Below are 14,883 nucleotides of genomic sequence, written 5' to 3'. Positions count from 1 at the left end.
TGGCTTATAAAAGCAGTGATATCCTATAAGTGGTCAAACTTATACAACAAACAGCTGGAAAATATACTTAACAGTATAGATCAAAATGGCTGGGCAAACTAAATGGACCAACTGGTATTCATTCATTTGCTGTTATTTCTCGGTTCCTATAACTACAGCGATTGATGCCAACTGCCCTGGCCTTTCTTCCCAAGAGACAACAGTTGCATACACGAAGCCCTTCCTTCAAAGGAACCAGCTTAGGGTTTCAGAATTGTTGGAGAGTGATACAAATGTTCTAGACATAAATGTAAACTAAAGAACCCAGTATAAAAATGACCTCATTCCTCATGGAAATTTTCATTAATAATCTGCTATACAATTGATTTATTTTCTGATGTAAAACCCACGTAGTACTTCACAATACACACAAGTATTTTCATTGAACTCTTTTGCATTGGGTCACTATTCTTTTTGGTGTGGCGGGGGGGTCATGATTTTCTCAATTTTGTTATATAGTTCAGCTGCAATACAGCGCTTATGATCATATTAATTTAGCAGACTTTTTATCATCACAACAGATAGTGCTGAACACATAAGCACCATTTATTACACAAATCCCCTATAATGAAGTTATTAATGTGCAAAGAAACCATAGGACATTATGAATATTGGATCATACTTTGCATTCCTTTGGGTATTATTTTCTTCCTCTGATTTCTCTTGGCAAAATACAGACATGCAACTGTGCCCACAAAATCTGCCTCAGGTAGCAGAAGCTGCGCCAAGAACATTCCTTCACCGAAGCTGCTCAAACATTACCTATTATCCGGTGGCATACCATTCAACTTGACTCTCATCCAGCTATATTTGACTTCCTTTTTAGGTGTAATCCCTTTAAAGAGTGATTCCCTGCCTGCCTTCAAAGTAAACATGCTTAAAATATTTTATTACCATTGTTCATCACATCCTCGCTGCAGGAAAGGGGTGGATTTTCTGATAGGTTATAGCAGAGTTGGATGGAGTTTAAAGATTCACTGATGATGGCTGAAGGAGGAGGCACATCCAGCTGGTGACCAGACTGTTCTTCCGTAGTCCTTATTACATCGGAGTTTGAGTGGATATCCATGTAAACAAGATCTGGGTAAATGACAGACTGGTTGGATCTGATGCAATTGTTCAAGGACCTCTTTACCAAAGTTTCATTTATATACACTGAATCTTCATCAAATAAGCTGTTTGATGGAGAGTGGCCTATGACCTGTGTAACACAAAACAAAGAAACTATTTAGATACTATTTTCATGTCAGGATTGTTTTAAACAGAATAACCCCCATTGGTAAGCTATTTTCATCTGCTTTCTGAAGTGAGTCATGCTCAGAATAAACATTCTTTTTTATTCTGCAAATCTCAGGAAATGGCTGAAAGTGGCTGAGCTTTGTGAGAAGAGCACTAGAGAAAACAGAAAGATGTCACTGAAAATCAATGTTAGGCTCTAAAGGTGAAATGTACTCAACCCAGCGTCCTAATGGATGGGTTCTAATATGCCATATATTCTAAACGTACTCAGCTGTTATCGTAGGGCTATGCATGCACTAGCATGACTTTAAAAATTCAGTGAGTGCCAAATCAATTATATATACGTTAGGGGGTGTAATTATCAGCATGGGCTACCATTAAGATGTGTTAGTTTACCACTAACTCATGCTATTTTATGCAGTGAGACCTAGTTACTAATAACTGGGGTTAACAGTAAAATAACATATCTTACTTGAAGCCCCTAATTTGTTTAATGTGTATGAACCCCCCTCAAAAAAAAAAATACCTCTGCTGCAGAGCAGAGCAGGGGAAGGGAGATTCCTTGAGAAGTCACTGAGGGCCAGATTCTCAAAAAAGCTACCAAAAGATAGGCACCGACAAGAGCCTAACTTAAATGTTTTAATTGGTTTTAACTGGTGCGATAATTGATTGCACCATTAACAACGGATTTTAAAAAAATTAGGCACCACTAGACATCTTCCGGGACCAATGCCTGAGTCCATGGCACTTAATGGCACCTAGTGACTGAAGCCTGGAAGTGGGCGTGTTTAGGGACAACACCAGACTTCAACATCACTAGGTGCCGCTGGCCACGACTTTTCAACCTGGGATTCTCTCCTCAGCGTCTCTCATGATCATTTTCAGTGCCATCTCTCCCGAGGAAGGAGGCTTGCTCCTCCGAAAAGGAGCTCTATAGAGCTATTGACTACTCAGCATGAATGATTGATTACCCAACATAACAACAATGCTAACGCATTTGGAGATAAGTACAGTTTTCATCACTGTTTAAAGCAGGGGTGTCCAACCTTTTGGCTTCCCTGGGCCGCATTGGCCAAAAAAAATGTTTCTGGGGCCGTGCAAATGCTGCAGCAAGACAGAGGAGGGAGCCGGCAAGATGGTAAACACCCAGGGGCTACAGAGGAAAACACTGCATCGCCCTTGACCGGGGCCACACAAAATACTTCACAGGGCCGCAGATTGGACTCCCCTGGTTTAAAGCATTTACGCATTCACAGTTGATGATAAAGGGAGATTGCTTAGGAAGTTGGACCTCCTGATTGAATATTGATAATCAGCAATTAATGATTGCAGAAAGAGTACACTTGGAGAGATCTTATCGATATTATTTTGAGTGTGATTTTTCACTGTTTGTTTGAATACACTATATGCACATAAGGTCGAAGAATGGTTCAAGTTTATTTCAAATTTCTTATACCGCCTAAGCAGTATATTAGTAAAATCATATATTGACTATAATACAAATCTAAAATTGGAGACATCTTTAGGGGTAGTTAATACATCCTATGACATTTTAACCAAGGACAAAGGAAAAAAAGTTGGAACTACAATATTATAGAGAAAGAGAGAACAATTAAGGAATGTACACTTTTGAGTTATCACAGCTTACAACTCGGGGAACAGGCATGTCCTGTAAATGAGTTGTGAAAACTGAGGACCTTTTTTCACCTATTACAAATGTAATTTATTTATTAAAGAGAAATTTTGATTTGAGATCTCCCAGTGTGACCTCTATATTTGGACATTCTTTCCCTATTGGGTTTTGGCACAATTCTACAAGGACAGTAGGTGCTGGAAATGTAGGCCTGTAAAACCCTGGCCTACATTTCTGGTGCCTAGGGTCCTTGCTAGCCGCAATTCTGTAAGCGGTACCTGTCCATGATAGACACACGGCAGTCGTCACTTTGCTAGGCGCCTGCCACATCAGGCACTGCATACAGAATCAGCCAGAGAAGGCATATGGATAGAAGAACTGAGGAAAGAGTTGGAGGACCCTGACCTGATTGGGAGGGGGGAAGAACAAATAAAAGGGAGGCTAGGAGTAAAAACAGGACTTCTGGTTATCCTAATCTCCTAAGGTTTGCGGATCTGAGCACATTACACAAAAACTAAAAAAAATTCTTTAATAGAAAAAAAATTTTAATGGTGAAAGGTGATGCACAGTTATAGGTACATTGATGTTGAATATATAAAGCCTAACGGGACATGTCCGTACCTCAGCCTTTGCCCAGCTCAAACAGACTTTTGTTTGCTAGACTTGGCCACAAGTGCCTGACCCAAAGACCGTTTTTTGGGTTTTTTTAATTAAATTATGTAAACTAATTAAATTATGTCTAAAATTGGAGAATAAAGTCCAAAAAGCACCTGAAAATGAACCAAAAATGTCTTCTATGCACATCCTTAGATTATCTCAAGGTTTGCTGTGCTGTATCACATTACATTAATGTCATTCCAGATCAAAAATATAACCTTAATGTGAATGCATGAGCAGACATGGGTTGAGTAGCCTTCACAAACAAACACAGCCACACTGTGGGATAAAAGTGAACAATAAACCATTTAACAGTGTGATTCAAACAGAAAAACTACAGGAACCTGTTAAAAGTGGCTTGGAGTTCAATGCCAAAAATACATAAAAGGTCTGGTTCCTACCAGATCAAAGAAGCATTCCAACCTGCATAGATTTGCAAATTACAAGGCTTTCCTACCTCACTGTTACCACTCTGGTCCTTCAAATGTGTATTGTGTAAGCATATTCTTGAGGTCTGCTTCTTCCTGCTCTGGGCTTCCCTTACTTCTCTGTCCTGACTGAACCACACCACTAGGCCTCTTAAAATAACCCTGTGAGGGAGTGTGTTTAAGGGGGACCAGCAGTTTCCTGTACACTCTATCACACCTAAGTATGAATTGAAAAATTGCTTACAGAATAGAAAATGTTTATCACTATAACCACAGGTGTTGGAAGAGGGAGGAGGGGGCACAGGGGCCATGGCTTCCCAAAAAATTGCCCATCCTGTAGGTCAGGAGGTACGCGGGCTGACCGCCACCTGCCACCACTGCTGCTCCATGACCACCGCCAGCGCTCACCACTGTAACTTCAGGAAGGGAAGGGCCAGGCGTGTGCAGTAAATGCACACGCCTTCACCGTAGGGGGGGAGGCTTGAGGGCCGGCACCTTTGCAAGTGCCTGGCTCTTCCCTTCTGTTCTTGGATTTGCTGCAGCAGTGGGTAGCAAGCAGCGGCAGACTGGGGGGGGAGGAAGAATCGGCGGCGGGTAGGCAAGGCTTCAGTGCGGCAGGGAGGGAGGCAGGTAGACTGGCTTCAGTGGTGGACTGGGGGGAAGGAAGAATTGGCGGCGGGTAGGCCAGGCTTCGGCATGGGAGTGAGACAGGCAGGCTGGCTTTGGCCTAGCAGGGAGGAAGGCAGGCAGGCTGGCTTCAGGGCGGAGGGTGGGAAGAAGGCTGGAAGGCAGTGAAGGGGACATAGGAAGGAGGAAGGAAGGAGAGAGACAGAGGCAGAGAAAGGTGGTGGGGGTTTTGTAAGCAGAAGAAAGAAAGAGAGAGAGAAAGGTCTGGACTAGAGAGTGACACGGGGACCATTTACTGCGGTAAACCGAGGGTCACCGCAGTAAATCCGCAGGAATGGAGACATTTGCAACTGGTTTACCGCAGGAATGGGGACAAGACCTTCAACGTCCCGCGGGAGCGATGAAAAGTCTTACTCCTGTGGTTAAAAAAAATTGTGCCCATGTCAGACTCGCCATCTTCTCCCCAGCTCCTCTTGCGCCTATTTTACCTTCAGGAGTCAGCCATGCCACGATGAAGACAGAAGGAACCTAAAACCAAAGCCTGAGACCAATGTGATTTGAAGAATAAAATTACCAGACAACAAAAAGAAAAAAAATGAATTTTATATTTTGTGATCAGAATATTTCAGATTTGAAATATGTATCCTGCTAGAGCTGGTATTAGACATAAACTGGGGACCACAAAGTTCAGGCTGTTCTTCTTTAGCTTCCAGCTGGCTTAGGGCTCTCTCTCTGACCAGGGGGCAGTTACCATAGTTGCACTCCCCTAACATTATTCTTGTCATGTGTGACTAAAGTATTCTGTTAGCTTGATTTTTCTACGTAGCATTCTGTAGTAATTTGGTTTGTTCAGTTTTCACAATAGTGAAGGGGATATTTGTGAAAGGGAGGTGAGATGGGTTTTGTTGAACCTTGCTCTGTTTTATTTGTGTTTATAAAATGACAATTATCAGAAGAGAAGCTTCCGCCCACACACATGCAACTGCAGGGCGGCACAGGCAGGCTTCGCCGGCATCAGTTTCTTTTCTAAAGCACCGCAAAGATAAGGAGGAGGGAGGGAAGGGACCGCGCGCCTTCCCTCCCTTAAGTTTCTTTACGCTGCGAAGGTAAGGGGGAGGGAGATTCTCAGGCCGCTGAAGGGCAGTGAGGTGGCGAGAGGGAAGGGTGGATGCTGCGGGGACGGGGCAGCGAAGGGGACGGCGGGTTCGGGGATGAGGCGGTGAAGGGGACGGTGGTCCGGTGACGGGTACAGATTTTTTTCACATGTCATTCTCTAGCCTGGACCAAAGGGGAAGACAGGAAGCAGATGCTGGACCATGGGAGATGCAGACAGAGGGGAAGAAGAACAAAGAGATTGAAGATCACAACAGAGGATCAAGATAGAGGGGGAGGGGGTTGTAAGCAGAAGAAAGACAGAGAGAAAGAGAGGCCTGGACCAAAGGGGAAAGACAGAAAGTAGATTCTGGTCTATGGGAGGTGCAGACAGAGGGGGAGAGACCCTGAGGAAGAACAGAGAGATGGAAGATCACAACAAAGGAGGGTTAGAGAGGAAGACCTGGAACAAAGGTGGGGGTAGGTACAAAGGAGAACTGACAGTGGATCTGGGGAGGGTAAGCAGAGGTAAAAGAGAAAGAGACTCCCCAAGATCTAGTTACCTGGAGAGCTCAGGCTTACCACATCAGGCTTAGCACAGGCTTGCCTGGAGACCTGGAGAGCTCAGGCTTACCACATCCACCATCTGCTGGAAACTGAGGAAAACTAACTATTAGGGGGACTGCATAGCTCAGTTATAGTCTAACTTAGAAATTAATACTCCTCAGTCTCCATCTGCTGGTGGGAGTGCATAACCCTATAGTCTTTTCTGGTCTGGAGGAGTTCTATGGACGCTCTGGTTAATTCATAAAAGTACTTCTCTCATGCTGTACATCATTAAACACCCTCCATAAATCAATGTTCTTGTATACTAATAGCTATTTCTATATTAATTTAGTACATTTTAAGTTAGGAAGTCTAACAGATTAAATAAAGAGAGAAATTACCTACCTCATTCTTATTTTGTGAAATCAGCATGGGCAGACTACTTTGGCGGTTGTGTTTCCAATGCCGTAATATCTTTTGTTGCACCTTATGTTTTTCCTGGTCTTTTTCCACTAGCCTCCGGCCTTCCTTCAGTCGTTCCAGGTTTTGTTGGTAGTCTTGAAGCTGGCAGTCTAGTTCTTCTCTATTCCTATGAAGGAGTTCTTCCTGATCCTGGCATTCTTTTTCTCTCTCCTGTAGCAAGTTCTCCTTTTCTTCTTGCTCCCACTGTCTTTGCTCACACTCACGGTGCCAGCGTTGCTGGTCCTGCTGAAACTGGTGCTGAAGTTTATGAAGATTGGCCAAATCTTCCTTGTGCTTTCCTAGGCCGCGATGCTTTTCCTGTTCTAGAAGCAGGCTGCCACGGCTAGAGTGGCCTCGAGAGGCTCTGTCATGATCTTGTAGAAGCACCTTGTGGAGCTCAATGTGGGTATCTTGTATGGTTACAGCTGCCTAGTTAGCATAGAATAAAATACAAAAATGTCAGATATTAACAGAATTTTTGTTGTTTTACTATTTAGATTTATATGCCATTCATCTACTAGTGCTACATAGCCAATAGTTCAAGATCAAGCAGTCATGGTATAAGGGTCCAATGGGGGCTGACTCAAGAGTCACATCAGAAGCATTTTCTCACATCAAAAATGGTAGCTGCATTAAACAGCCATCCCAAGGAAGCATTGGAGGAAAAAACAGTGTCAGAATTCAAGAAGGCAGGGTTTATGCACAGAGAATCCCTACCTGGCAAATAATATGAAGAGATAAGCATTTGCATCAGAAAATATGGAAGAGACTATATGTGGGAGTGTGTGGCATAGGGGTTAAAGCTACAGCCTCTGCACCCTGAGGCTGTGGGTTCAAATCCCTCGCTGCTCCTTGTGACCCTGGGTAAGTTACTTAATCCCCTCATTGCCCCAGGTATATTAGATTGAGTTTGAGCCTGTCAGGACAGATAAGGAAATACGATAAAGTACCTGAATGTAAACCACTTCGGATATAAGTAGTATATAAATTAATTCCTATCAGGTTATTTTATGTTTCTGTGTACCCATGATAATTAAGAAGGATGGCATTTCCTGGCAGTTACTGCACCAGTAAGAATTGTTGAGATGTATTCATTCATTCATTTGTTCATCTATATATTGCAAACTATCCAAAGACATCAAGATAGTTTACATAAACTTAAAAAAATAATAAAAACATTTCCTACAACAAATGGAAAAACAAGAAAATATATTAAAATCTCAAACACAAATCACATAAGGAAATAAATAAGCTCTTCAGAGCAGGAACCGTCTATTACATGTTGATTGTACAACGCAGAGTACGCCTTTAGGTGCTATAGAAATTATAAATAGTAGTAGTAGTAAATGATTACAACTCACAAAAAGATACATAAGGGAAAGTAAAATGATATATCAACCACTCAAGCTTCAACTTATCATTCCTTTTTTTAAATCATTTTACTTATAAATCTAATTAAAGAACCACTACTTCTTTCTTGAGTAATAGATCCCAAAGTGAACTACACAATGTGGCCCTATTAAACCAAACCAATTAAATATGTTGTTCCCCAAGGGGCTCTGCTATCCCCTCTATTATTTAACCTCTACATTAGACCCATCTTATACATGGCCCACAAACACCAAATCCAGATTCACTCCTTCACTGATGACATCCGACTATATCTATTGCTGGGTGAAATCTGCAACTCCCAGATCATAAAAGCTCATGAACTGCCTTTCGGAAATAAAAAACTGGATGTCCATCAAAAAATGGAACTGAATGCTTCCAAAACAGAACTCCTTTGGATCCACAAAGAGCACTGCACCTGCACCCACCCCTCTTTACCCTAGGAATCAACTACCATAATTGCAAAGGACCAAGCATGCAGCTTAATGATACTCCTTGAATCCATCCTATCTCTTTCCAACCATGTCTCTTAGGTGGTCTCTACCTCATATTACTACCTGCGACAACTCCGAAAAATAAGGAACTACTTCTCAGAATCTGACTTCATTCAATTTCTCTATGCCTTCATCCTCTCCCGCATGGACTACTGCAACATGCTATTCAACGGTCTCACAGCAAAGAATATACATTGTTTCTAACGTATACAAAGTGCAGCAATCAGACTTCTAAAGAACCTCCATGCCTGCAACCCTGTCTCCCAGGCTCTATTATCACTGCATCTTTAAGGGCTTGATGCTAGCATACAAATCCCTGTACAACATGGCACTAGGCTACATGTTCCCAGGAAGAAACACACCTCCAAACACCTCCTGGTCGTACCCTTCAACTACAGAATGCCAGGAGACGATCCTACTCCCATTTCTTACCAAGATACTGGAATCAATTGCCCCCGAAGATCAGATCCCTCAAAGGGTTCCTGAACTTTAGGAAAGCAATATAAACCTACCTCTTCACCTAATTCCTTCCCTATTACATATAATAAATGTACATTGGAACTAGATCTTCTGTATATGTTGTTAGCATAAACTCATTGTATTGTAACCGTGACAAATTGTAACCCGTCTTGACTGTATATTATGTATGTTAATCTGTACTCTGGATTTTCTACCCTTTCCACTTTCAATAAACATGTGTTAAAAAAGAAAACAAAATTAATTAATTAACTTCCTGTATTCATGGGTGATGTTCTGTCAAAAACTGTATTATGACAGTTTACCACTATGGCTTTGATATTTCCAAGGGAACGACCTTTAGGAATAATGTTTCAGCAAGACTTGGCTACCATTAAACTGGATTATTTTACTACTGATTCATGCTATTTTAGAACAAGGTCTCATTTTATGCAATGAGACCTAGTTATTAATAACTGGGATTAACAGTAAAATAACCCAACTTAATGATAGCCCACTTTGATAACTTCCTCCTTGAGTGTACTGGAAAAGACAGCATGAAAACATTTTTCTAAATCGTCTATAGAGCTAATGGCCCTGCAGAACTTGCACAAATGGGACTACCAGCACTGTCTGTGAGTTGGTGAGTCATGCAACCTTTGACCAGCTCAGATCATCAGATGGCTTCAGACCATCAGGAAGACAGCATTGTTTTTTTATTTTTTTTCTGTAAACTCCCATGTCAAAGAAAGCACAGATCTAAAGCCCTGCTGACACACTTTAGTGACTATATGGGACCAGGCAGTGTAGGTACTGAGTTGGTTCACTTTAAAGGTAATAAATAGAAACAAAACAAAGGAAAATAAGGCAATATTCACCTACTGTACTTTGTGCTATCTTGCCCTCTGTCATCCCTCCTATCTGTCACATCTTCAACTTATCACTCTCCACTGCACTGTCCCTGATGCCTTCTAACATGCCGATATCACACCCCTCAAGAAACTCTCAATGAACCCCATGTGTCCCTCCAACTATCACCCCATCTCCCTCCCCATGTGTCCCTCCTTCCTATCTGTGCTCTTCTCTCCAGACTTCGTCCCTTCTGCCTTGCTACATTATATGCTTGGAACAAGCTGTCCGAATTCCTACGGCGGGCTCCGTGTCTCACAGTGTTCAAGGCCCAGTTAAAAGTCCACCTCTTTGAGAATGTTTTCAACTCCTAACTCCTTTCACCTTGGGTTCTGCATCCCCAATCTTATATATCATGTCTGTCTGTCCAAGTTAGATTGTAAGCTCTTCCAAGCTGGGACTGTCTATAAATATCAGAATGTACAGCGCTGCGTACGCCTTTCATCATGATATCCTTCTTCAGCTACTTTCAGACATAGGTCTCCATCAGGTTGTTTAATTTATTTGCAACTACAAATAAATAAAACAGTACAGAAATCCTTTGCAGTTATGAGAAACCTAAGATAAGTCAGAAAATTCTTCGAAAAAACACAATTCAAGCTTATAGTACAATCCCTAATCCTATGTCTATTAGACTACTGCAACATCCTCTACCTCCCCTGTCCTGCTGCAATGACTAAACAACTACAAACAATCCAAAATACAGCTCTGAGACTCATCTACTCATTGAGAAAACAAGTGGAAGAAACTCTAGCAAAGAACATTAAGAAAGGGGACAAATTCTTCTTCAGGTATATTAGTAACAGGCAGAAGAACACAAACGGGATAGTACGCCTTAGAACAGCAGACAGGAATTATGTGGAAACAGATTCCGAAAAAGCCAAACTACTGAATGATTACTTCTGCTCAGTCTTTACCTGTGAGGCACCTGGACACGGGCCACAGCTGGAAGCAAAGCCAGGCAAGGAAGATCCATTTCAGAATTTTGAGTTCTCACCAGCTGATGTTTATAGCGAACTGTCAAGACTCAAGGTGAGCAAAGCCATGGGACCAGACAAATTGCACCCAAGAGTGCTCAGAGAGCTGTGCGATGTCCTGGCGGAACCGTTAGCCATGCTCTTCAATCTCTCCCTAAGTACGGGGAGAGTCCCCCTGGACTGGAAAACAGCTAACGTCGTTCCTCTGCACAAAAAGGGCTGCAGAGCGGAGGCTGCAAATTACAGACCAGTGAGTCTCACATCAATAGTGTGTAAACTCATGGAAACACTACTTAAATGTAAATTAGACACGATTTTGGATGAGGGGAATCTAAGAGATTCTAGTCAACATGGATTCACTAGGGGTAGGTCATGCCAATCCAATCTTATCAGCTTCTTTGATTGGGTAACAGGAAAGCTAGACTCGGGAGAGTCTCTGGACATAGTGTACTTGGATTTCAGTAAGGCTTTCAACAGCGTCCCACACCGTAGACTATTAAACAAGATGAAATCGATGGGGTTAGGTGAGACACTAATTGCATGGGTCAATGATTGGCTGAGTGGAAGACGTCAGAGGGTGGTGGTCAACGGCACCCTCTCTGAGACATCGGAGGTGACCAGCGGAGTGCCACAGGGCTCGGTCCTGGGTCCACTCCTTTTTAACATATTCATAAGGGACTTGACCCGAGGGCTTCAGGGTAAAGTAACACTATTCGCTGATGACGCCAAACTATGTAATATAGTAAGTGAAAGCAATCTGCAGGATAGTATGACGCAGGATCTGCTTATGTTGGAAAACTGGTCCTCGACATGGCAGCTGGGCTTCAACGCTAAGAAATGTAAGGTTATGCATCTCGGTAGCAGAAATCCATGCAAACCTTACACCTTAAATGGAGAAACACTAGCTAGGACTTCAGAAGAAAGAGACTTGGGAGTAATCATCAGTGCAGACATGAAGGCCGCCAAACAAGTAGAGAAGGCCTCATCCAAAGCAAGGCAACTTATGGGATGTATCAATAGAAGCTTCGTTAGCCGCAAACCTGAAGTCATAATGCCACTGTACAGAACCATGGTGAGACCTCATCTGGAGAACTGTGTGCAATTCTGGAGGCCACATTACCGTAAAGACGTGCTTAGAGTTGAGTCGGTTCAGCGGATGGCCACTAGGATGATCTCAGGGCTCAAGAGTCTCTCGTATGAAGAAAGACTAAACAAATTGCAGTTCTACACTCTAGAGGAACGCAGGGAGAGGGGGGACATGATTGAGACATTTAAATACATCACGGGACGTGTCGAGGTGGAAGAAGACATCTTCTTTCTCAAAGGACCCTCGGTCACAAGGGGGCATCCGCTCAAACTCAGAGGAGGGAAATTCGATAGTGACGTAAGGAAGTATTTCTTCACAGAAAGGGTTGTAGATCACTGGAACAAGCTTCCAGAGCAGGTGATCAAGGCCACCAGCGTGCATGACTTTAAGAATAAATGGGATGTCCTAGTGGGATCCCTACGAGGGTCGAGTTAAGGAACTAGGTCATTAGTATTCAGACTTAATGGGGTGGGTCAGTAGAGTGGGCAGACTTGATGGGCTATAGCCCTTTTCTGCCGTCATCTTTCTATGTTTCTATGTTTCTATGACCATATTACAGAAGCATACATCAACTCACATTGGCTACCAATCCAAGAAAGAATACTATTTAAATTCTACTGTATGTTATTTAAAACCTTAAACGGAGACAGCCCAACCTACCTGAACAACCGCCTCATTCAAACCATCTCAATCAGACATAGAAAAACACACACCCCATTCACACATCCCTCGATCAAAGAAGTAAAATGGAAAAAACTATACGACAGCCTCCTGGCCAATCAAGCAGCTAAACTAGATAACTAAATCTCCAATCTACTGATAATGACACCAGATTACAAGACGTTCAGAAAAGAAATAAGAACTATATTCTTCAAGAAATTTCTGAAACAGCCATAACTTCAGAAAATAAATAAAATCTACACTCTTCAAGAAATTCCTGAAACAGCCCTAACTTCAAACTTACCGTTCTCCCTCCCCCTTCCCCCCTCTTTCCGCCACACCGAAATTACGTAACCTACTCTTTACCTCTCTAGAAAGGACAAATGTTCTTCCATTGTAACCCAACGTTTTTCATCTCTTTTGAAATCCGCCTTGAACCGCAAGGTAATGGTGGAATAGAAATCTCTAATGTAATGTAATGTTTTCTAAATTTCTTTTGTATCGTTCCTATTCAGTGAACTTCAAAGGCAATATTTCTAACTCCTGGCAGTCTCCAAGTGGGATTCCCCAGGGCTCTCCACTTTCTCCAATTTTATTCAGTCTGTCAGCTTGGGAAACTTTATTCACTTAAGCAGATGATATCTTCATACTGATTGAGATAGATCCTGATATTACCCATCTATTCTCCAAAGTAAACCTTTGTATTTCCAAACTTCAAACCTGGGCCCTGTCTGTCCGGATGAAGCTTAATACAACTAAAACCAAACTATTATGGTTAGGTCCAAGATTGGATTGTCTTCCTCTTTCTGTAGTTCTGGTTTCTGGGTCCTCCTTACAAATTGAGTTTTCTGCTAAGATTTGGGGAGTTCTTTTTGATTCCTCTCTCTCCTTTAAGGATCAAATAAACTCCTTGGTCAAGAAATGCTTCTTTAATTTATGAATGTTGAGGAAGGTTAGACATCATTTTTATCACCGTCATTATTCCATCTTAGTCCAGTCAATTATATTATCTCGTCTTGATTATTGCAACACTATTTACCTCGGCATTACAAAAATCTGTCTTCATAGGTTGCAACTAATTCAGAATACTGCTGCAAAATTGATCTTTGGGAAACGTAAATTTGACCATGTGACTCCGTTGCTTCAGAGTCATTCAATTTAAATGTGCTTGTTTTTCTTTCAAAATCCCATATGGTATCTTTACTCCTCTTATTCCTCTATCTTGGAATGTTTACAGATTTCCCTTTGCAAGAGGCATCCAACAATTTAAACTTTCCCTTCCTTCTAGAAAATGGATTAAAGGAGTTAAGATCTTTAGTCAATCTTTGGTATTTAAATTCTCTCGACTTTGGAATGATCTCCCTTTTATTTTAAGGAGCTTTCTTAGAATGATGACTCGGTATATAAAGTTAAGCTTTAGATTAGATTAGATAAGTGATAAGTAGTAATACTCTTTTTAGTCGAACAACACCAGTACTATCAGTTCCTTTTTAAATTTGCTATTCAACAACTGAACACTGCCACAATCAGAATTATTTTTAGGGCTGCCCTTGCGCTGTCCACAATTCTGAGGATAGTATAGGGTTACCATTTGTCTGGGTTTCCATGGACATGTCCTCCTTTTTAGCAACTGTCTAAGGAAGCTGGGCCTATTCTGAGGGAAACGGCCTATTCTCCCTTGAAAAAAGGAGACTGAGAGGAGATATAATCAAAACATTCAAGATAATGAAAGGAATAGACTTAGTAGATTAAGACATGTTGTTCACCCTCAACCAAGGTAGAGAGAACGAGAGGGCACTCTCTGAAGTTATTTCTTGCTTTGTACGGCATATTGTTTTCATGCCCTGTTAACAATTCCTGTTCTTGCTATATATTAAAATCAATAAAATCTTTGAACTAAAAAAAAGGGGGATAGATTCCGTACAAACGTATGGAAGTTCTTCTTCACCCAGAGAATGGTAGAGAACTGGAATGCTCTTCCGGAGTCTGTTATAAGGGAAAACACCCTCCAGGAATTCAAGACAAGGTTGGACAAGTTCCTGCTGAACCAGAACAAATGCAGGTAGGGCTGGTCTCGGTTAGGGCACAGGTCTTTGACCTGGGGGCCGCCACATGAGCGGACTGCTGGGTGCGATGAACCACTGATCTGACCCAGCAGCGGCAATTCTTATGTTCTTATCCAGGCAGT

At 42.0% G+C, this 14,883-nt stretch overlaps 1 protein-coding gene across 7 annotated transcripts in view; it reads right to left on the bottom strand.

The window, feature by feature from the left end:
* The window catches only part of ARHGEF28 (Rho guanine nucleotide exchange factor 28), a 524,944-nt gene that overhangs the window by 13,824 nt on the left and 496,237 nt on the right, over nucleotides 1-14,883 (bottom strand). For all 7 annotated transcript variants that reach the window (XM_033929274.1, XM_033929277.1, XM_033929278.1 and 4 more), the window contains 2 exons: nucleotides 6,667-7,152; nucleotides 934-1,240 (listed from right to left, as the gene is read on the bottom strand). In XM_033929274.1, the coding sequence (XP_033785165.1) occupies nucleotides 934-1,240; nucleotides 6,667-7,152 (793 nt within the window). The remainder of the gene's footprint in view (nucleotides 1-933; nucleotides 1,241-6,666; nucleotides 7,153-14,883) is intronic.

Source organism: Geotrypetes seraphini, chromosome 1 (genome assembly GCF_902459505.1).
Source record: "Geotrypetes seraphini chromosome 1, aGeoSer1.1, whole genome shotgun sequence".
NCBI classification, from domain to species: domain Eukaryota; kingdom Metazoa; phylum Chordata; class Amphibia; order Gymnophiona; family Dermophiidae; genus Geotrypetes; species Geotrypetes seraphini.
Note: the sequence above shows the minus strand (reverse complement) of the source record. Positions and strands in the feature narration are given on the sequence as shown.